A 22044-nucleotide genomic window follows, 5' to 3' on the forward strand; every position below is an offset into this window, starting at 1 on the left:
ATAAGCTTCTGATATTCCAAATCAGGCTTGTCAAGAAACATTTACTGAAAGCCTCTGTAAGGTATAAAATAGAATTATATAAAATATAATCCTCTCCCTTCTAGGATCTTATGACCTAGTTGTGGGGAGAAGGACTTCATATGTATAGCTATTGAAAATGCAAATCGTGATGTGGTTTAGGGCCAAGGGATCCAAGAGATGATGGAAGAAGACATCTGTGTGTGTTTGAGCATCATGATGGGTGGGACACTTGAGATAGACCTAGAGGGCATATATATTAAAAAAGCAAAAGTTAGAGGGATATATATTTCTGGCACAGGGGATCATATTAGTGTCGTAGGGTAGGTAGCTGGCAGTGTGTGTGATGAATTTGGAAGGCAGGGGAGTGGACCAGAGGTAGAAAGGATTATTGAATTAATCTAGGTGTGAATCATAAAGTCTAGACAAGGAAGCAACAAGAATGCTTTTGCCTTTCTTATGTCTTCTAAATTCTCATGAAAGTGCTTGTCATTGGTAGACTCCAACCTGGAATTTGCTGGTAAGAAATCTTGGGAAATGTGGTTTCCAGGCTTCTAGCCCTAGCAACATAGAATGGAGTAGAAACAGTGTGGAATGGAAGAGCCAGGGACAATCCTGCATAATGACTGACGCGGATATAGGAGTCAACAGTAACTCCAGCATCAAAGTTGGTTGCTTAAAACGACGTTGACACCACTGATGAGTAACAGGAATCCTGGATTGGGGGCAGGGGATATTTCTAGTATGTGGAGAAGGTATTTAAGTGGCCATGTACTATAAGAAGCTCTTGGAAATTCAGATTTCAGGGGGACTTCAGGGGGATCCTAGAGCTGGATACAGAACAAAGGCTGGTGAGTCTAACCATGAAGTCTAACTGAAGCTGTGTAACGGAATCATTTCATCCAGAAAGAACAGGAGCCGAGGACTACGTTTAGGGTCAAGGATGATGAGAAGCCATCAGCAGAGCCAGGGAAGCGAGGGTTCTTTTTTTTTAACTCCTTCCCATTCTGTTCCCATCTCTTGACTAAGCTTTTCTGTTGTTTTTGAAGACGTCAATTGTTTCTACCCTTCCCAAGTTACCATTACTCCTAATGCTAAATAAAGTTTGAGTTCTCTGCTCTCTCTAATCTATCCCAGCGAATGGATCTACTCATGCAGAGTGTCACTTGCTACCTGTGTACAGACAATTCCAAATCCATCTCTCTAGCCCCATTGAAACTCTTTTCTGTCCCATCTGCCAAACCCATAACCTGACGTCATGTCCGTCGATCCCACCTTCTCCCAGCCTTCCCTTGGTCGCCCCACGTCCATTACCATCAGTGTCAGTGACCATCCCTTCTACCTCTCCTGACTGGTCCTTGACATTCCTTTCTTCCTCTTCTCCTAATTCTTTCTCTTCTCTGGCAGAGTGCTTGGAATCACAATCTATGTGGTAGGTTAAATGGTTGGAACTCGTTAGCTGTGAGGAAGTCTGGAAAGAGGAGTGTCTAGTGCAGCAGCTTTCGGACTTTTTGGATTATCATGCACCATAAAAAAATATATATTTTGGGGCACCTGGTTGGCTCAGTCGGTTAAGTGTCCAACTTCAGCTCAGGTCATGATCTCAGGGTCTGTGAGTTCGAGCCCCGCGTCGGGCTCTGTGCTGACAGCTCAGAGCCTGGAGCCTGCTTCGGATTCTGTCTCCCTCTACCTCTCTGCCCCTCCCCCACTCACGCTCTGTCTCTCAAAATATGAATAAACGTTAAAAAAATTTAAAAGTATATATATATTTTGACATCATGACTCAGCACGTACACACGCACACATGAAACAAAGGTTTCCTGAATCATTAGCCACTCTTACTTCATGTGACACAGTCTGATATTTTCGACTCTATCCCACCCTGTTCAGTTTTGTTCTACTCCATTAAAAAAAAAAAAGTTTAGACTGACTCATTAAATCTATTTCATGATTCGCTAACGGGTCATGACCTGAAGTTTGACAAACGCTGGTTCAGAAACCTGCTCACAAGCATCGGGAACCTGGAAGTCTAGACCTAATACCTCGCTTTGCCATTGACGGTGTTACTTTGGCCGGTCCTCTTAACTACCCTGGATGTTAAATCCAGATAATACGATTTGATCACTGCATTATTTTCAAGTTGAGTCGCACTGTGCTTACTTAGTTTGGGCTTTGTGACAGGACAGACATAAGTTAAAAACAAAAAACAAAAAACAAAAAACAAAAAACCGACTTCTTTTCCTGAAATTCGAACAACCCAGCACCTGGTATGCAATTTGTAGCAGCGACGGCTTTCCGTGTCAGACAGGCAGGTAGAGATCTTAACATCCTCCCTCCTCCCTCTTATTTAAGGAAAACAATATCCTCCCAAAAGAAGGAAAGGAGAAAAAGGAAGCGCTACCTGAACAAAAGCCTTTGTCCTGGCTCCTTCCTGATAATGTTTAGTTTGTAGTAGTGGCGCAGGGCTCTGGACATTTTCTCATAGGTCATGTTTGTTCTGTTCTGTTTGTTCAAAGGAGGAAGAGAAAAAAAAGCACAAAGACACAGTGACATAAACCTCTGAAAAGGCGCTGGGGAGCTATTAAAATAAAAGCTCTTTGGCTGCTCGCGTGGCCCTACCAGCTCCGGGGAGCTACCTGCCCCCCAGCTGCCCCCCAGGCCCACCAATTCCCACCCCCTTGGCCTTTAGACATGGGCGCCAAAATTTCTCCGAAGGTGAATCCCCTTTCATCAGCAGTCTTGGTGCTGTGGCTAATAAAGTATATCCCACAGCAACCTCCCTCACTGCCTTCCAAGACTATGCTCTGCTGTGCTCCATGAATTTCCTGCAGGTTCCCCTATCTGTGGGTCATCCTTCACCGTCTGACCCACAGAGAATTTCTCTTTCTTTCTTTCTCTCTCTCCCTCCCTTCTTTTTTCTTTTTCTTTTCTTTTTCTTTCTTTCTTTCTTTCTTTCTCTTCCTTTCCTTTCTTCCTTCCTTTCTTTCTTCTTTCCTTTTCTTTTTTCTTTTTCTTTCTTTCTTTCTTCCTTCCTTCCTTCCTTTTCTTTCTCTCTTTTCTTTCTTTCTTTCTTTCTTTCTTTCTTTCTTTCTTTCCTTTTTGTCTTCCTCCCTCCCTCCCTTCTTTCTTTTTTTTTCTTTCTTTCTTTCATTGCAGTGACCTTTCTCCAACTTGTGTTTCTGGTTTGTCATTTTAAGGAAGAGATTTTTTTGTTTGTTTGTTGGAATTCCTGTTGTGGAAGGAAGAATACAGTGGTTCCGAGCCCTGGGGCTCCGGGCACCATCGGGAGCTTGTAGAGGGATTTTTCTCTGTGACTCATGCACTGAAGAGTCTGTCAGTGGGGCCTTGCCGTATTTGGTCATGGCCTGCAATTAGGTCTTCCTCACTGGAGCCAGAGCACAGGCTTCCAACCTCTAAGGCTGCAGCCCCCCACCTCCCCTGCCCCCCAGCCCCCCGAGCTCGGCTGGGCCCCACTCTGTCCCTGCTCACTCAGCTCATCTGGGGCTGTGTCACCAAGGTGCTTTGCCTGCTTTGCCCACATCTACCTGGCTGTGGTCAGGCCTGGATCTTGGTTACTTGTTTTTGTTTTTTTAGTAGGAATACAGATTTACTTATTTAAATATTTTTTGAGGGAAGAGACTCTTTGCTCTATTCTTTTCTTATTTTATTTTATTTTATGCCCATTGATCAGTACTTTCTCCTGCCCCTCTCTCCCCAACCCCGGGCCACACCACTCCACTCTTTGGTTCAGCAAATTTGCCTGTTGTAGATACTTCGTGTGAGTGGCAACAGGCAGGATTTGTCTTTCTGGGACTGGCTTAGTTCACTTAGCAGAATGTCGTCAAGATTCCTCCAATGCCGTAGCCTGTGACAGGATTTCTAACCTCCCTTAAGGCTGAGTAATCTTCCTCTGTATGTATACGGCAGTGTTTCTTTATCCAGGCATCAATCATGCATGTTTAGGGTGGTGTTTCACCCGCTTTTTACCTCTATGCACTTCAACAGTTTTCCTAACTCTAAAAGATTGGATCTTTTAAATTCTACTCCCTTTTCCCAGGGTGGAAAATTGTGGGGCGGACAGTTCTTGCCTGTTTGCTTTTCAAGGGGATATCACAGTCAGAATGTGAGCATTTCCATGTCGAAGGGGGCCTTTGCGGACGTGGGTGTTTCTCACTGAGTGGAACAGAAGTGATGCCTCCCCAGCTCCCTTGTGAGTCACAGAGCCCCTGTTCCTCAGCTCCTAGCGACACACGGGTGGCAGCACCAGGCGGAGGGGATGGGATGGAGGGCCACTTCCAACGCAGCCCTACCAGACCGGGGGTTGTGAAGTTAACTGGCATCTGGCATAAGTAACACATGGAAAGTGGCATCTTTACTTATGTCCTTCCCTTTGCAACTAATTGCACAGTGAGGAATAAACTAAATAATGATGGGCACACTTGGGGGGCAGAAGACAGACAATTATCCTCCAACCTGGAAATGAAGGCTTTATTTTGGCATTACTTCGCACAGCAAATATCTGGTGCCCTTTTACCTTATGGTTTCCCCACAGTCGAGCCAGTCCATTGGGATCCACTATCCGGAATATTTTGGATTCTTTGTCTTCCCATCGGATGAAGTTTTCGTACCGGCTGTCGGAAAGCAACTGATAGACGTAATCCCAAAGCAGTCTACAGTCTACAGCGGAAAAGGGCAAGAAAACACTTTTGATTATGTTTCTTGTTGAGGCCCTAAGAATAAGAACCAGAAAATAATCCAGTAGCTGCTCCTGCCTAGTGTGGATTGATGGTCTAACTTTCTTATTTCACAGCGAGGAGACCAGGGCCCAGAGAGATCTGGCAGATGGTGCTGGAGAAAGGCAACCTTTGACCCGTGGAGGCCTCAGAGACCATCCCGGCCAACGGCCTCCCCTCCACAGATGGGGATGCAGTGGCCTGGAAGAGGAAGCAGCCTGTTCAAGGTCATGACCGATGACTTGAACTTGAGCAGAGCTCACACAAAAGACACAGAGCAAGCCAAAAGAGGGGTAAAAACAGGCTGGTGGGGACTAAGGGCGGAAAGAGAGCCCCAGTGTTTAAGCAAGCAGTATGGTGTTCCTGGTGATGCTGCAGGATTGTTCTGGTGTTGGAGGCTGAATGGATACAGATGAGAAGATTGGGGTAGGCTAAAAAATGGCAGGAAAACAAGTGTGATGCGTGAAATGCTGCGGAAAAAGAAACTGTGAGCTAGCGTGGTTTTCAAAAAGAAGAGAGATATTCTCACTACAGCATCCCCCGCAGTTCTCGAAAACCAGTTTATTGTCACAAAATCAGCGCAGAAAGGAACCCAGGGCAAAAAGTCACTTTTCCCATCTGTAGGACCGACGTTCTGTCACTTGGCCAGGCTACAAATATTTACTGTGTTCATACAGGCCAGGTATTGTGCTAGGCCTTGGCTCCTGGCTGAGGGCTGAGATATTAAAACGAGAAGACACATACTGCACAGCTTTCCCTTGTTCTAGTGCTTTCTGGATTTGGGCCGTCATGGTCTGTGGTTTGCCCTCCAGGCCCCCTTGTTGGGTGGATGGAGACACGTCCTATCGATGTGTACTTTTGGAATAGTCTCCAGATGAGAGTAAGAGACTCCAGTTTTCAGGGGTTTCACTGTTGACTCTGGGGAGCTTTGGTAGGCTGGAGCCAGAATGGCTGGTCGTGAATGATTGATTACCGAACGCTGTGTATGTGCTCAGCACGTGTCGTGCGTCTTTCCTAACCCTCTGAGGCCTGAGGGGGCCGGGATATGAATTCCTGGGCTCCTGCACTACAGTGTGCTGACTTCCTTATGTTGGGTGAGGCCCAGCACACCTGGGCAGGGAGTGTCTAATTGGGACGTGGAGTATTTTAGAGCCAACACATGCACCTCCCAGAGAATGAAACACACCCTTCTCAGGAGTATATTCACAAGGGGAATTGAGTCAGGTCACCCTGGGCAGGTTTCTTAAATCTTCCCGAGATTCTGCTTCCTCATATATGAAATGGGAATCACACATACTTTACAGGATCACTGCATTAGTGATATTGCAAGTGAAGGGAAAGTAATGAAAATAGCAACAATGCTACGTATTGGGTAGCCTACTAGCAGGCACTGTGCTGCACTTGACCTTGAGGACACCTTCTGAGGCAGGTGCTGTTGCTATTCCTATTTTATGGACAAGGAAGCTGGGGCTTAGAGGGTTTGGTAATTTACTCCAAGGGCACAGCTCGTGAGTGATGCACACACACACAGGATTCCAGGCTCTGCACCACTCTGAAGCCCGTGCCCCACCATTCTTCCTGATGGGTTTTCTATTCTCAGAGAAGCCAGTTAACAGGTAGATATCTGTAAAATTTTAGGCCTTTCCAGAACAAGGTTTAGCTCTGTTTAGTGTAAGCTTTATGAAATCCAGCCTTTTCTCTGAACAGCCCAAGCAAGGAACTGGCATAAAATGTGGCATTTTCTAAGAAGCTTAATCTTGCAGGAAACTGACATTAAACTTGAAATGACCATAAATCTCTTTACTATAGCCTCCCCCCCTCCATTATCTGTGTCTAAACATTAATGGAATGTGCAAGTTACTGTGTTTTAGAAAAGGACAAACGGTGCTCTTCGTTGAAGACACCAGCTGCTCTGCGAGTTTGAACCCCATTCTGGGGACAGAAATGGCCAGCCACTTCTATTACCCGCCTGCCAGCCAGAGGGAGAGAGTGGGGGACCCAATCCGAGCACCATAAAGTACCTGGAGAAGTCAGGGTCACACTGAGAAGACTGAGAAGACTCTAGCTCATTTTTTAAAAAAGTTTTTATTTATTTATTTTGAGAGAGACAGCGTGAGCAGAGAAGGGGCACAGAGAGAGGGAGAGGGAGAATCCTAAGCAGGCTCCGCACTGTCAGCACAGCGTCCGATGCGGGAGTAGAACTAATCATGACCTGAGCAGAAACCAAGAGCCGGACTCTTAACTGAATGAGCCACCCAGGTGCCCCCAGATCATTTTTAAGGCTCTTGTAACAGGACGACTCTATTTCTAGGCAAAGCAGTGGGGAAGGCAATGGGCCCTAACCCTCCTTGCCATTTCCTTGCCCTGGAACGCTGTTACTACAAATGGAAAACTGAGGACTGAGCTGCGGATTCAGTGTTTGTCCCATCATACAATGGCAGATGCATTTACATTCCCCCCCAGTCTCTCCCAGTTGGAAAACCTCTGACAAAACCAAATATTATCGCATAGAATGCCAGTAAATTAGAAGGAAAAACAAAGGGGGTCTGCGTCTAACTCCTATATCGCTCCTCCACATGGGAGAAATCATCCTCACTGCAGGGGCTTGGTGTCACCTGGATCGGGACTCAATTCTCTCAAGTGTTCATTTTACTAACATTGAATAGTAATGAACTATTGGATTGTCTTCAACAGTTTGATATAAAGAAACTGTGCCCATAGGAAGGTGAACAATATATTGCTAGTCCTCTCACCTCTCGGCCAACTGGAGCTAAAGTATAAAGCGGATGGTCCTTCCATCCCCTCCGCACAAAGACTTTCACTTTCATTGTGTCTGTGGTTTCTGTTTTACTGTTGTGGTACCTTCTACTTATCACAAAACAGTGCAGTGTGAACCAGACCATTTCTCCAAGCAAGGGCTTAACCAGCACTGGGGTCCATGCAGGGGCTTCAAACTGGGATCTTTATGTAAACCTTTTCCTAAAAAAGATCTTAGAGGGGTGCGCCTGGGTGGCTCATTTGGTTTGAGCCTCTGACTCTTGATTTCGGCTTGGGTCGTGGGATCAAGCCCTGCGTTGGACTCTGTGCTGAGTATGGAGACTCCTTGGGGTTCTCCTCTCTCTCTCTCTCTCTCTCTCTCTCTCTCCCTCTGCCCCCTGAAGATGTGTTCTCTCTCAAAAAAAAATTTTTTTTTAAAAAAAGATCTGGAATGCTATCTGCTCCTTGGTTGATAAATGAAGGGCAGGGCTTACTGGAGAATAGACTTCACCTATATGTTTCAAGAACATTGGATTCTTGCAAACTTTTCCCTTTCATAAATGTGAAAATAACCCCAAACAAGCTGCCACTGATCACTTTAAATGACATTTAATCCAGCAAAGCCAACATTAGCTGAGTAATAAAAATATGTTGACATTCAAGACATATTGAATTATTCAGTCACTAACAGAGGTAGCAACAGGAATTTTGTGGCATAAAGCACACATAAAGCAGTTGTTTCAAACTCAGAGTATTAAGTGGCTTTTATAACTCTATTGAATTGATTGTTTTGTTTCTTTAGTTAAAAATTATTCCAGATGATAAAAATAAATGCCTGATCATACAAGAGATTTTTTTCCCTTTCTTCTTCTTCTTCTTTTTTTTTTAACAATTAAAGTTCAGCCATGTGAGTTAGTTTGTTTTTAAGATTTCAATTAAATAAAAGGCAGAACCTTTTTAGTTCCCTAGATCCTCTGGAGGTTATTACCATAGTCTACCTGCAATTTTTCAGCTCTGTCAAAATCCACATCTGCACAGATACAATGTTCTTTGATCATCAATGAAAATGCTTAATAAATTCACCAAACTCTATAAATAAAAGATTATCCTATGATGTAACCCTCGAACATGCATGTGAAAAAATTTTATATTACAAAGTATTCATTAATTCTAAGTGCATTTCTCCTAAACTAAAGGGCCTTCTATATGAAGGCACATGGGTATTTTAAACACATGTCCATTATTTGGATTGTCTCTTCCATGAGAGGAAGTTTATAAAAGGGTTTTAGTTCAAGTGACGTGCCATTTTTTGGTTGCAGAGAGCATTCTCTCTCCTTCCTGCTGGGTGAGGTGCCCTGGGTACCCACAGCTAAAAGGCATTGTAAAAATTCCCTTCCTGTGGTTAAGGAGAAATATTTCCACTCCCACGTCTGTCTCTTACCAGAGACTCATTGTACACGCTCGCAGAGCAGAGACTGTAAAAAGATGGGCGATTCACACATAACCAACATAGTTTCTAATGAAAAAAATCATGCTAGACAAAGCTGATGTTTCAAAATCTGAGTGGGCAAGTTATCGACAAAGGGAATGTTTAATGATGGTGGTTAATTAAAATTTTGGGAAAGCTTCTGAGAAAGTAATTTTATGTTGTTCTAACTGCCCAAATGGAATTTTAAATGAAGGTCTGTAAACTGGAGTTCCGTGGGTATAATCACCAACTCACCAGACGGTGAGTGTCCCTCTTTTACTTAAGTTTATTGCAAAAAATTAATGGATTTATTTCAGGTTCAGCAACAAAACAGCTAAGTAACATACAAAATAGAAAGTTACTCCTCTGCTTGAGAGCAGTGGTTCTAAACCAGGGGCAATCTTGCCCTGTAGGGAAGGTATTTGGCAATGTTTGGAGATAATTTTGGTTGTCATAACTGGCGTGAAGGACACTACTGGCCAGGGATTCTGCTATCTTATAATGCACAAGTCAGCTCTCCCCCATTCCCCAACAAAGAATCATTTGACCCAATTACCACGAGTCCCAAGCTTGAGAAACTCTGCTTATAGGAACATGAGCTTTACAACATGCACAGCTCAGGGTTTTTTGTTTTTGTTTGTTTGTCTGGGGTTTTTTTTTGTTTTGTTTTTGCTTCCCACCCTCCCCCCCGCTCACCCCCAATTCTAGATCAGCCATTACCTAGAAGCAGATGAATCCAGCTCAGCCAACCCTGTGCTGATACACAGAGGTGTGTTTACAATGGGCAACTGCTTGCGCTCTGCCACGGCTTAGGGAAACAGAAACCATATGTGCACGGTGGCAAGCTGGGTAGGGGAGAAGTGAGGGTGAGGGATAGAGATCTGTGCTTCCTGACTCCACGGGGGCATGGGGACTGAAGCTGCAAACGAGGTTGGCCCTTTTCACCTCTGGTTGCATAAGGCGTGGAGTGAGGCTGGGCTGCACTGGCAGAGCTGAGCTTAAAACCCCAGCCCCTGCTTTGCTCAGGTGGGGGCAGCCCGGGAAAACTGCATCCCTACCTCCCAGCAGTCGGGCAGTCATGTCGTATTACAGAAATGTGTGTCCTTAAGCAAACTGGAATTTCCAGTCTCCCCGAGCTCCTTCTACGATTTTCCGCCCAGCCACTGTGCTGTGACCGTTTTATCTTGTAAAAACGTTGTCCTGAAACTTCCTTCTCTTTCAGGGCTCTTTGATTTCTCGGTAGTGCAGTGAAAATAAACTGCAGTGACTCAGCCAGTGTGAGAAGCTGGAGACACTTGGGATACTCCCCGAGCAAAGCCCCGGGGGGTGAGAGGGAGCGCAGAGGTGAATCTCCAAGGAGATAAGGAAACCTGGGCGCCTTGAAGGGGTGCCCTTTGCAGGCTGGTGTCACTTGAGACAAATGCCTCGGACACAGGCCTCCGAGGTCAATGCCCCTGCCAGCTCTGGGGTAGGGTGGGGTGGGGGTGGGGCCAGCTGTACCCGCTGCCCTCCCCTCACTCTCTGCAGCCCTGCAGTAGGGCGAAGAAAAAAAACGGAGCAGAGAAGGGGCTCTCGTGCTCAGTAATTAGCCGACTGGTGCTGTGCATTTACATGTTGTCTCATTAGTACTCAACAGAGCCCAGAAATGGGTATTAGATTTTTTTTTAATGTTTATTTATTTTTGAGAGAGACAGAGAGAGAGTGAAAGTGGGGGAGGGCAGAGAGAGGGAGACACAGAATCCGAAGCAGGCTCCAGACTCTGAGCTGTCAGCACAGAGCCCAACGCAGGGCTCGAACCCATTGACGGTGAGATCATGACCTGAGCCAAAGTCAGAGGCTTAACTGACTGAGCCGGCCAAGCACCCCTTTTTAAAAATAGAAAATACATATTTTTTTAATGTTTACGGAAATGGGTATTAGTATTCTCCTTATGATGGAGAAGGAAACCAGGCCTCAGGGACAGTAAGCCCCTGTTTGGAGACAAGACCTGGATTCCAATCCTGCTTATTCCTGAGTGCACGCTTTCCCACAGGCCCACGCTGCTTCCCCGGGAACACTCCGGGCCAGCTGTTGGTTGGGACCCCGGGTCGGGAGCCCTGGGGGTTCTGCAGAGGGTTATCTGCCTGAGACAGTGAGGGATGATGTGGCTCTTTTAGCTAGTACTGAAACCCTGGGCCTCTCTGGTTCATGGGAACACCCCACACCCGTCCTTCTCTTCCTCAAACACAGACATTTACACACAAGCATGCAAAGGCACATCTTACCACCGAGGCCCAGGAACGAGACTGCCCCTCGTCACTTTCACACTGAACACTTTAGACTTCTCTTTTATGAAGGCTTTTTCCCCTCAGGGTGCCTATGTGGCTCAGTCGGTTAAATGGACGACTCTTGATTTCGGCCCAGGTCATGATCTCACGGTTCGTGAGTTTGAGCCCCGAATTGGGCTCTGCACTGACAGCGTGGAGCCTGCTTGGGATTCTCTCTCTCTCTCTCTCTGCCCCTCCCCTGCTCGTGCTTTCTCTCCCTCTCTCTCTCAAAATAAATAAACTTAACAACAACAAAAAATAAAGTCTTTTTCCCTTCAAGCTTTTTCCCTTCAAGGCTGGTCCCGAGGCTCATTAATAAAAATAAATAATTAAGTCCATGAGCCTCACTGGAAACCACTTGGCCAGCACTAAATACCGTGGGGGAGGAAGTAGGCGTGGAAGCAGGGGGAAGAGTACAGAGTGACTTCCCCTGGCCCCCCCGGGCCCCTGAGGATGTGCCTCCAACTTCTTTGGAGGCTTATCCAAGCGGAGCTTATTTTTCTTCATCTGATTGAAGGTTAGAGGCTTCCAGGATTGAACTTCTGTGCATACAGAACTCATCCAGTCAATAAAACCAAATCAGGAAAGTACATTGTTCTAGGCAGGTGACAAATGAGCAGTACAGGAGACTCCGTGTCTCCTCGATGAGAATCTTTTTGTTTCTGTTTAAAATGTAACCTTGAGAGATAATAGGCACATTTTTGCAAGTGTCTTTAAAGATCTGAAAGATTGCCATGACGTGTGTTATTAGAAAAGAGAGCACGAGCTTGGGGGCGGGGTGGATTTTATGTCTTATCTGCTGCAGATAACCATGAAGATGCTCATGTTTGCAAAGAGAATCAGGGAGCTAAGCAAAAGTTGTGAGATAAGCACAAGAAAAGAAATATTCTCTATTTGGATGGATCATGGACTTGGAACAACCTGTCTGTACAGACCTGTAAAATCCCCACGTTTGTGCAGCAAATGAAGGACGATGAATTGATTATAAACCGGTGCGACAAATGAAACTTGTGTCCGTAGCAGATTTTTGGATAAAGGCCAGGGAAGGGACAAGCAGACAGGAAGTCTGGTAACTCAGGTTTTAATGGAATTGAAGAACTTTAAGAGAAAGCCAAATCGACTTAAAATTCTTCTTTGAAGACTTGGCTGTCGATAGTTAAAACCAAAGCAGGAGCTTAGTTTGTTTGAGGGCACAGAATCAGAGGAATCCTGCCTTATGTCAATAAAGACACAAAATTTGGCATCTAGAGATGCTATGCCCTGCCACCTAGAAAAAGGCTTGGCACATACAGATTCGTGATCATTTTTGAATAAATGGATGAATGACTTAACTGCACAACTCAGGTATGCAAAGAAACAACTTCTTCCACTTAACTGTATTTTATCGATGTTCATGATGCTATTGCAACTATTCCGGACTGGTCTGCAAACAGCCTACAGTCTAGCACTTGCCTCCTTTCTTACATCACTTGTTATTGTTCTTTCTACATGTCTTAGGCATGCCTCATGCTGTAAAGTGCAAGTAATTCCTTGAGAGCGGGGACAATGTTTTCAACTTCCGCATCCCACGTTATGCCTAGGATTTGAAGCACACTGTGCTGCACATCCGAATCAACAATGCCATAGAACGGGGGGCAGCAAATGTTTCCTGCAGCGTTTTCTGCAAATATTTTAGGCTCTGTTGGCCATACAATCTCTGTTGCAACCGCTCCACTCCGCTGTTACAATGCCAGAGTGGACTCCCGACAACACTAAGTGAATGGGTGTGGCTGTATGCCAATAAAACTTGATTTACAAAAACAGGCGGTGGCTGATTTGGCCCACGGGCCAGAGTTTCCAATCCCTGCTCTGGAGTCCCAGGTCAGAAGGAAACACGGGTGTTGGAAAGGACACTGGAGGAAACTCAAGGCTGGACTCTGGATGTGCCTGAATCTCAGTTTCTTCATCTGTGAAAGACCCTTCTGGCTTTGAAATCACCGAGTTCTAAGAAGGAATGTCAATATGTACTAAAAACATGACTCACGGCATCACTGGTGCTATGTCTCATCACCTTATGGTGCTCACTGCCAATATACTCTTTGGATATGAAACACACTGGCAAAGCACAGACCAGTAAAACTTTCGTGGGCTGAGAAAAGTGCTAGAAGGTTCACAGATGCTGCCCCAACCCCCTATGTCTTACCGCCCCCACCACGCAATCCCTTCATGAGCATAACAAATAGAAACTAAGCCCAGAAAGAAGCAATTTGGGGATGCCTGGGTGGCTCAGGTGGTTGAGCATCCGACTTCAGCTCAGGTCATGATCTCGTGGTTCATGAGTTCGAGCCCCGCGTCGGGCTCTGTGCTGACAGCTCAGAGCCTGGAGCCTGCTTCGGATTCTGTGTTTCCCTTTCTCTCTCTGCCCCTCCCCTGCTCACACTCTGTCTCCCTCACTCTCAAAAATGAATAAATGTTAAAAAAAAAATATTTTTTTAAAGAAAGAAGCAGTTTGCTCACTGTTACATACACCACTGGCTATTCAATAAAAAGTTTGAACCCAGGGGTCTTGGATCACTCTATTCCATATTAAATCCTCTCCCATAAACTCTGGCTATTCTCACTTATTAACCTCAACAGCAGTCCTTCTTATCCTCTTAAAAATAAGTGATACCTTTAAAAATAAGGTACATGCTATGTTTAAATAGATCTAATTTGTGGTTTGTATTTAAGCTGTCTACCACCTCCTACATTTCTTTTATTGATTTTTTTATTAAAAAAATTTTTTAATGTTTAGTTATTTTTGAGAGAGAGAGAGAGAGAGAGAGAGAGAGAGAGGGAGAGGGAGAGAGAACGAGCAGGGGAGGGGCAGAGAGAGACAGACACACACAGAATCTGAAGCTGGCTCCAGCTCTGAGCTGTCAGCACAGAGCCTGATGCATGGCTCGAACTCACGAACTGTGAGATCATGACCTGAGCTGAAGCCGGACGCCCAACCGAGTGAGCCACCCAGGCGCCTCTCTTTTAGTGATTATTTTAATTCTTCTACAAGACCAATACCTAAGTAAACTATCATAGCTTTGCAGATCACCTCCAAACTGTATGATAAAATCCCAATTCAGTGATATTAGAAAGTGAGGGGAAAAAAAGAATGATGAAATATGATAGATTTTTAATGGACTTGGAGTCCTAGATTTATATTTCTACCTGAAATAGATAAAAATATACTGGACCTTACCTTGCTCTGGAGTTTTCTCCATCAGGAATGACCTCTCTTTTTCTAACCTTCACTTGCTCATATTCTAAGCATGCTAAGCCCAGCTGAAAGCCAGCCCCTCCGCGAAACCTTCCCTAACACCCCGACGCTGACTCCTATAGTACTTGACGGGAGTCCTTCACAGACCCCACACACGACACTGACCGCCAACTGCATTCAGCCTTTTCAAGATTTTCCAAGATTGTGTGTTAGACCTCCTGGCACACCCCACCCCCACGAACGCAGTCCAGTGCCCAAACACAGCAAGCTCCCAAATACATAAATCCCAAAGTACTTGAGCAAATGGCATCCGAATGGACAGAAATCTGGCTTCCCTTTTTGATCCGCATTCATAAGCGGTGTTTCCATCCACACCCTCTGGCGATGGCATTCGGCAGTGCTGTGCAAAAAGCTTCAGGAACTAAGTTTTCGCAGTATTCGTATCTGCTCTACAGATATGAAGGATTTTTATGGCTGTTCAGTAATGCCACACTTTACACAGGAATTACTCAATGAGTTTGGCCCCTAAGAAATAGAATTTTACAAGGATCTGGTGGTCCAAAAAGACACTAGAAGGGTAGGAGAGAAGAGACAGGGCTATCCCAAGTGAAACAAAAGGGCATGGAGCCCTGACGAGTTCGCTTCGGAGGGTTAGAATCAAGACAAAGTGTTCGATTGTAGACTTTCTAACCCTATCATTTCACCCTTGAGAAAAACAGTGACTTGCAGTTAAATCAGCTGGTCTGGATTTGGTTAAATTAGTTAATACTTACATCTGGAGACTTTTAAACTTGTGAGCATATCATTAGAGCTAATTAATCATAATTTTATAGATTCTATCAGACCGAGGAGCATTCCTCAAAGGGTCTGGGCCCTAGGGTTACTTTATGTGAATATTCTGACTTCCTAGGGTCATAAAGAAAAGCATAGACTCCCCTCTTCTGTGTGTTCTTGAGAGAGACAAGGGCATCCATGGGTGCCAAGGTTCATCACTGGGCTGGTATGATATTCCATGGAGTGTCTTATTGATGGGGCTAACTCCATCACGAAACAATTCTGATGTTTAGGAATAAGATTTTAAAAAATCGTAGCACAATTTCTTTTTTTTTAAATTTTTTTTTTTAGTGTTTATTTTTGAGAGAGAGAGAGAGAGAGCGCGCATGAGTGGGGAAGGGCAAAGAGAGAGGGAGACACAGAATCCAAAGCCAGCTTCAAGCTCAGAGCTGTCAGCACAGAGCCTGACGCAGGGCTCGAACCCACAAACTGCGAGATCATGACCCTGAGCTGAAGTCGGATGCTTAACTGACTAAGCCACCCAGGCGCCCCTTGTAGCACAATTTCTAAGAGACTAATACTTTAAAATGTATAAACCTATTAAATAAGGAGAAATAACTCCTTAAGTCTAAATCATTTAACTTTCTTGATGGATGGGCTTATCTTCAATTCCTAGAAGTCTCTGATAAGACAGCGTGACGGAGGAGGTGGACAGGAGGTATGTTGCTGGGGAAGGCAGGTTCCTCGAGAGCAGCACTACCAGCAGCAGCCAACGGCACAGCAGTGAGTGCCTTGTTGCCCCTGTTACCCAACCCCTATTTGACCTTTGCTCCTCTGGGGCTTTGTTTCCTCCGTGGCTTCCCTGGTCCAGATGACTTTTCATATAAAATGAATATAGCGGTAATAAGCGGCTTCTAAGAGCTACCCGGAGAATGAGAAACAAGTAGAAAGTATCTGCAAAATGTCCAGTACTGCTGTATAGACCGTGCAAGAAATAAGACACGAAGGGTATGTATAGGCAAGAAAGGTCTGGCCTGGGAAGCGTAAGACAAGTCATTTATATGCTTCACAGTAATGTATTGACCCCATCCTCTTTCTCCAACCATCTGGGGAAATTCACGTGTCTTGTTTGAGAGCTTTGCTTCTTTATAAACCCCCTATGTTTTTCCTTTCACGATTTGTTTTTAGATTAAAACATACATACACACATAGGCATATATGTAAAGGTAGAGAAAAAAATAACACGAATCCCCGTTGTATCCATCACCCAGCCATACAGCCGTTAGCTCACAGCCAGCCTTATTTTATGTACACCCCACCCATGCCTCACCCCCAGTGCCGTGGGATCCTTTTGAATCAAATCCCAGACACAGATCATTTCACTTTTCATGGTTTTTCAAACGTAAGTCACATTTCTTTACCATTTCATTTTCTTCATTCAACACACTCATGTAAATGATTTGTAACAGTAAAACTGAGGCAACACTGGAGGTGTACCTGGAGCCAGAGAAAAATTTAGAAACAAATAATTTAAATAAAAAAGGGATAATGCGTCACGGCAGAGGGAGTTAATGTAGCCTGTAGCTCCCTGTGCGGTCACGCTGTTAGGAGCACAGCTCCATCCTGGGGCTTAGTGGGGCTCTGGCCTGGGGGACAGCTCATGGAGGAAGGGGGCATTTCTTGCCTTTCCCTGACCAGGTCTGACTTCTCCTTCCTCTGTGCCTCCCTCCCGTTACTGAACACATATTCCCCTTCAGCCCTGAGCGACCTCTCTGCAAAGCCCTTCCTCAATTCCTGCAGTCAAAATGCACCTTCTCCCTGCTTTGCTTCCACAGGACTTAATTATCCTAGCACACAGTCAGCACTCGATAAGTGCTCGTGTACCAAATGAATGGGACATATGACTGATTTCACCGTGCCTTACAGCTTAGTTAGTGGTTTTCCCATCTGTCTCCGCCAGTAAATATTAAATTCCTTGAGGAGACAACTGTTCCATCAGCTCTGTGTCCCCCTACTTCCTGACGCATTTATCTGTGCATAGTAGGTGCTCAACAACTGTCTCCTGAAGAGAGATGCTCTCGGAAAAGAGCTGCCCTTGCCAAGTGGCTGGAGGAACAAGTGTCTGGGGGATGACTTCATGTAAATTACGGGCAGACGAGCACAACACAATGTGTAGATTTTTCCCACTGGTTTCCACTCGTTTCTTGTCTGAGGGAAGCAAATTTGGGCTTGTCATCATAAAAGAAGAAGAATTCGGGAGTGGTTTCCTCTGTCCAAACGACCCAGGAACATCTGCCTCCAATACCACAATCGTGTTTTTCTCTCCCACCTTCTCCCAAGGTGAAGGCTACATTGAGTTACTGCCCACGGGACAGAATTACAGGTCTGAATCTGAGACAAAGGTTCTTTATGCTGTGTCTGGTCATTAATTAGCCGCTGGAAACTTCAAGACAGGGCCATTAGCATGCTCATAAACCTTTTATTTTAAATGTTTTCGCTTAGCCATGATTCTGATGTGACTCTCCTTGTAAGCTGGACGTAGGACATTTGTTTCTTAACATTTCTGAGGCTCATTAACTACTCCATCCCAGCGGCTCATTAACTAGCCCATTAGGGATTTCACTTCATTCAGGCAGAAGCCTCCGCTTGCCCTCACAGAACCTTTGAGGGCGCCTAATTGGGAACCTGTGTGAGGCCAGCTGCAAAGCTGGGGAGACAGCGGGGCTTGTCAGGTCTCCCCTGAGGCTGGAGTGGTCGTGAGGGGGGCGGCGCTCACCTACCTGCTATTCTCCCAATGGGCATGGCGTGCTCCTCGGGCGGGGAGACAGAGACCATGATGTGGTTCATGTACGCCAGGTCTTCCCGATGGGACAGGTTGATGGGCTTGCCTTCCCTATGCAGCCCGTCCTCGGAGAGCCTGGACTGTTTGAAATCCACGGAGTGCCGGGGGTTCAGGATCAAAGGGTGCATGATGGGACTGGGCATCAGCTGGATCACGCGTGTGCTCTCCTGCCGGGGGCTCGATGGCTTCTGGTGGGGCTCAGAGGACGGCGGGCAGTGGTTATTCTCCATGGGAGAGACTGACAGGGGGTAGGACTCCTGGTGGTTGTTCTCCTGGTGGAGCCTCGGCCCCTGGGCCCTCTCGGCCGGGGAGAGGCGGCGGATCATGTTGTCCAGGGGGGACCGGAGGGGCCGCTGCTCGGGGTCGGGAGAAGGCCGGTGATTGGCTGTGACAGGTGATCTAGACCGGTGCAACAGTTCAATGGTGGGGGGGTTGTGGTGCACGTTCTCCACCGGAGGCCTCGGGGTCCTCTGGACACAATTATCTGTGGAGCAGAGGAAGAGACCATCACTGACCCCGGTGAGCTGTCTGGAGAGGGAGCCTGCTGTGGTTATAAAGGTAGTGAGCACTGGAGCCCGTGTGTGTGCTGGGCAGCACCTTTCGTCCCTGGATATGGAATGTCTTTTTTGCTGCTTAAAAAAACAATGAAAAGGGCACCTGGGTGGCTCAGCCGGTTAAGCATCCGACTTTGGCTCAGATCATGATCTCATGGTTTGTGGGTTCGAGCCCCGCATCGGGGTCAGTGCTGACAGCTCAGAGTCTGGAGCCTGCTTCGGATTCTGTATCTCCCTCTTGTCTCTCTGCCCCTCTCCTGCTCTCTCTCTCTCTCTCTCTCTCTCAAAAATAATAAATAAACATTAAAAAAAATTAAAACAAAGTGCACATACTTGAAATTCTTTTCCTACACTAGACAGGCTAAGAATGACCACAAGCTTTCCATTAATCACTTACTAGTAGCTTATAAACACAAGGAAGCCAAATTTGTGTTCTTTAGCTTTTTGTTACTTGACTCTTGGATGTGGCTTTTGGATTCCTTAAGGGTTGCTTTCCAGATACTTTCACGGGCTTACATTTTCATTACTAAATGTATGTATTCTCTACCTCCGGGGCATTGTTGTTGGTGTTAATGATAATGACACTATTATCCTACTGCTAAAGCAGTTACTATATCCTTGGTACTGGGTTATACAGTTTAAAATGTATAACACTCCTAAGTAGGAGATGCTAATACCATTATTCCTATTTTACAGGTGATAAAAAGGAGGCATACAGAGGTTCAGCAACTTAAAGACACACAGACAGGGAATTAGACCCAGACTCTGGTAAATACTCTGGCAGGTACCCATTATAATTCCTGCCACTTTGCTATACAGAAACCAGGGGGAAAAGTATCAAAACCTGCTCTAAGCATGGACAGTGGGTCTGATTTACAGAATGACAATCTTGAAAGAAGATTTGGGATCTTTCTTTTTTTTTTAATTTTTAATGATTATCTATTTTTGAGAGAAAGAGAGAGACACAGAGTGCAAGCAGTGGAGGGGCAGAGAGAGAGGGAGACACAGAATCCGAAGCTGTCAGCACAGAACTAGATGTGGGGCTCGAACTGACAAACCGTGAGATGCGCTGAGCCGAAGTTGGACGCTTAACTGACTGAGCCACCCAGGCGCCCCAGGATCATTTTGTTTCTGAGTGCACAGACCCTATGAATGCTCATAGACAGGTAGAGGTAAGGAAGGAAAAGGAGGGATGGGCACCCCAACAGTGCCTCCACCCCATCCCCCTTGAACTTCCAAGCTGGTGATACTTGAGAGCAGGGACAACATCAGAAGAGTACATAGCTGAGCAACAGAAGTAGTCCTGTGGGCTGGGTTGAGGGATGGACCAGCCTATGTGTGGCTTTAGGAGCACCTGCTTAGGGGAGGGAAGGAACAAAAATCTGCCTACAAAAACGGAACTTGCTACAGTGCCTCAAACTCATCTTCGTGAGGTTTCTCTGGCCGCCTCTGTTCCCAGAGCTGTTGCACCAAAAGGATGCACACGCTTTCAGGTCCTTGCTGTGGTCAGAGATTTGCCCGTGATTCTAAGTCAAAGATGTCTCCTTTGTCCATTATGGTAATATCTATAGGAAGAACGTATAAAGGGGATCTAGGGATCTGATAGGGTTAGTAGACAGAGACTAAGGTGGTGGCCAAAACTTGGTGGTCCCAGTGTTACAAAGGATTAACAGAAAAATGGGGATGCCTCTAGATCTGTTATAGGAGACAGTGAACAAAAGAAATATTGTTCACGATCACTGACAGATCACCTGCTTGCAGGCAAAGGGTTTATTTCGTAACTAACACGTAGCCTGCTGCCATGCATCTAAAAGTGCTTACTCGCTCGAACAGCTATCAGTAGGAGACTGGCTTAATAAATTATACTCTATCTGTAAACAATGGAGGACTACACAGCTATAAAACAGAATGAGGGGTGTGTCAATATTCTCCTAAGGCCTGGTCTTCAGGCTCTATGATTAGGTATGCGAAGGCAGGCGAAGTATTTGGTAGGCCAGCACCTTTCTGTAATAAAGGAGAAGGCGATTCCAGTCTGACGGATGACAGAGTGGCTTGTACCCAACTAACGTTCCTACATATAGAAATGATGGAACATTTATAAAAGTTATTTGAAGGTACTGGAGAACACTGAAGGGGGTTTCACTCTGGAAGGAAGAGAACTGCACAGGTGAGATCCAAATTTACGTAGCCCTGAGGGTCCTCCCCAGTTCACGTTAGCAGGGGGCCGGTAGAAAATGAACCGGAAGTTGTGTAATCTGTCAGGGAACAGAGTGTGGAGTTTCCTGAATGGCAAAAAATTGAGAAAGCAAACCCATAAAGGAGAGAGCCTCAGGGGGAGCAGCCGCTAAATTGGCACATAAAGTTCCCTCAAATCCTTAACATGTGCTCCTGAACAGCGCATGTGCAGGGGGAGCTCTAAAGAGCTCAGTGGAAAGCAACAGCTGTACGGCTGAAAGATAAGAGCAGGAATGTCAGTTACTGGCCCCTGTATTGGAGACAGAATTCAGAATTTGAGTCCTAGCAACAAAGGCTCTGTAAACACCTCAGGCTGTTTATTAGCCCAGAAAGGCCACACCTTAGGAGTAAGGACTATGCTCCAGAACAAAGAGATTTTTTTGAGGGCTAAAGGCAAAACTGAAATGGATCTGCCCCAAAAAAATGCAGGACCAAGTCTCCACAAATTCAAAGTGACTGGCTAGTCATTTACCTGCTGGAACAAAAATCAACATTCTTCAGAGGAATGTAACATAATCTAGAGTCTCTACAATGTATCACATGTACTGTCCAGTATTCAATAAAGATGTTCTGGATATGTGAAAACAAAACAAAACAGAAAAATGTGACCCATAATCAACAGGAAAGGCAGTCAACAGAAAAAGTCTCTGAGATAATCTAGATGTTAGTATTAGCAAAAAAGAACCTTAAAGGATATTGAGAAATTTAAGGGTAAGCACTTGAAGGAAATGATGGTCATAATGAGATATAACAGATAGAGAATTTCAGAAGAGAAATGGAAACTATAAAAAAAAAAGATCCGAGTACTGAAAAATACAGTATATGAAAGATTGGACTGGATGGACTTAACAACAGATTAGAGATAACAGAAGGAAGGGTTCATAAATTTCAAGACAGATCAATAAAAGTTAAAAACAAAACCAAATAAACAAATGGATCCTCAGTGACCTGTGGAACAATGTTAAATGGTCTAATGGATATGTAATTGGAATCCAAAGAGAGAACAGAAAGAATGAAGCCAAAAGAAAAAAAAAAAAAAAAGAAAAGAAAAAAAAAGAAAAAGAATAATGACCAAATTGGCTCCCAAATTTGGTAGCAACAACAAGAGCAAACTTGAAGACCGAG

At 45.3% G+C, this 22044-nt stretch overlaps 1 protein-coding gene across 4 annotated transcripts in view; it reads right to left on the reverse strand.

Annotated features, from left to right (window-relative positions):
- ETV6 (ETS variant transcription factor 6) overlaps window positions 1–22044 on the reverse strand; it is a 248801-nt gene that overhangs the window by 1986 nt on the left and 224771 nt on the right. For all 4 annotated transcript variants that reach the window (XM_053894836.1, XM_019451980.2, XM_053894835.1 and 1 more), the window contains 3 exons: window positions 18069–18614; window positions 4553–4695; window positions 2420–2520 (listed from right to left, as the gene is read on the reverse strand). In XM_053894836.1, the coding sequence (XP_053750811.1) occupies window positions 2420–2520; window positions 4553–4695; window positions 18069–18614 (790 nt within the window). The remainder of the gene's footprint in view (window positions 1–2419; window positions 2521–4552; window positions 4696–18068; window positions 18615–22044) is intronic.

The sequence above is a fragment of the Panthera pardus genome, unplaced genomic scaffold (genome assembly GCF_024362965.1).
Source record: "Panthera pardus isolate Hobbes unplaced genomic scaffold, ASM2436296v1 HiC_scaffold_6, whole genome shotgun sequence".
Taxonomy (NCBI): Eukaryota; Metazoa; Chordata; class Mammalia; order Carnivora; family Felidae; genus Panthera; species Panthera pardus.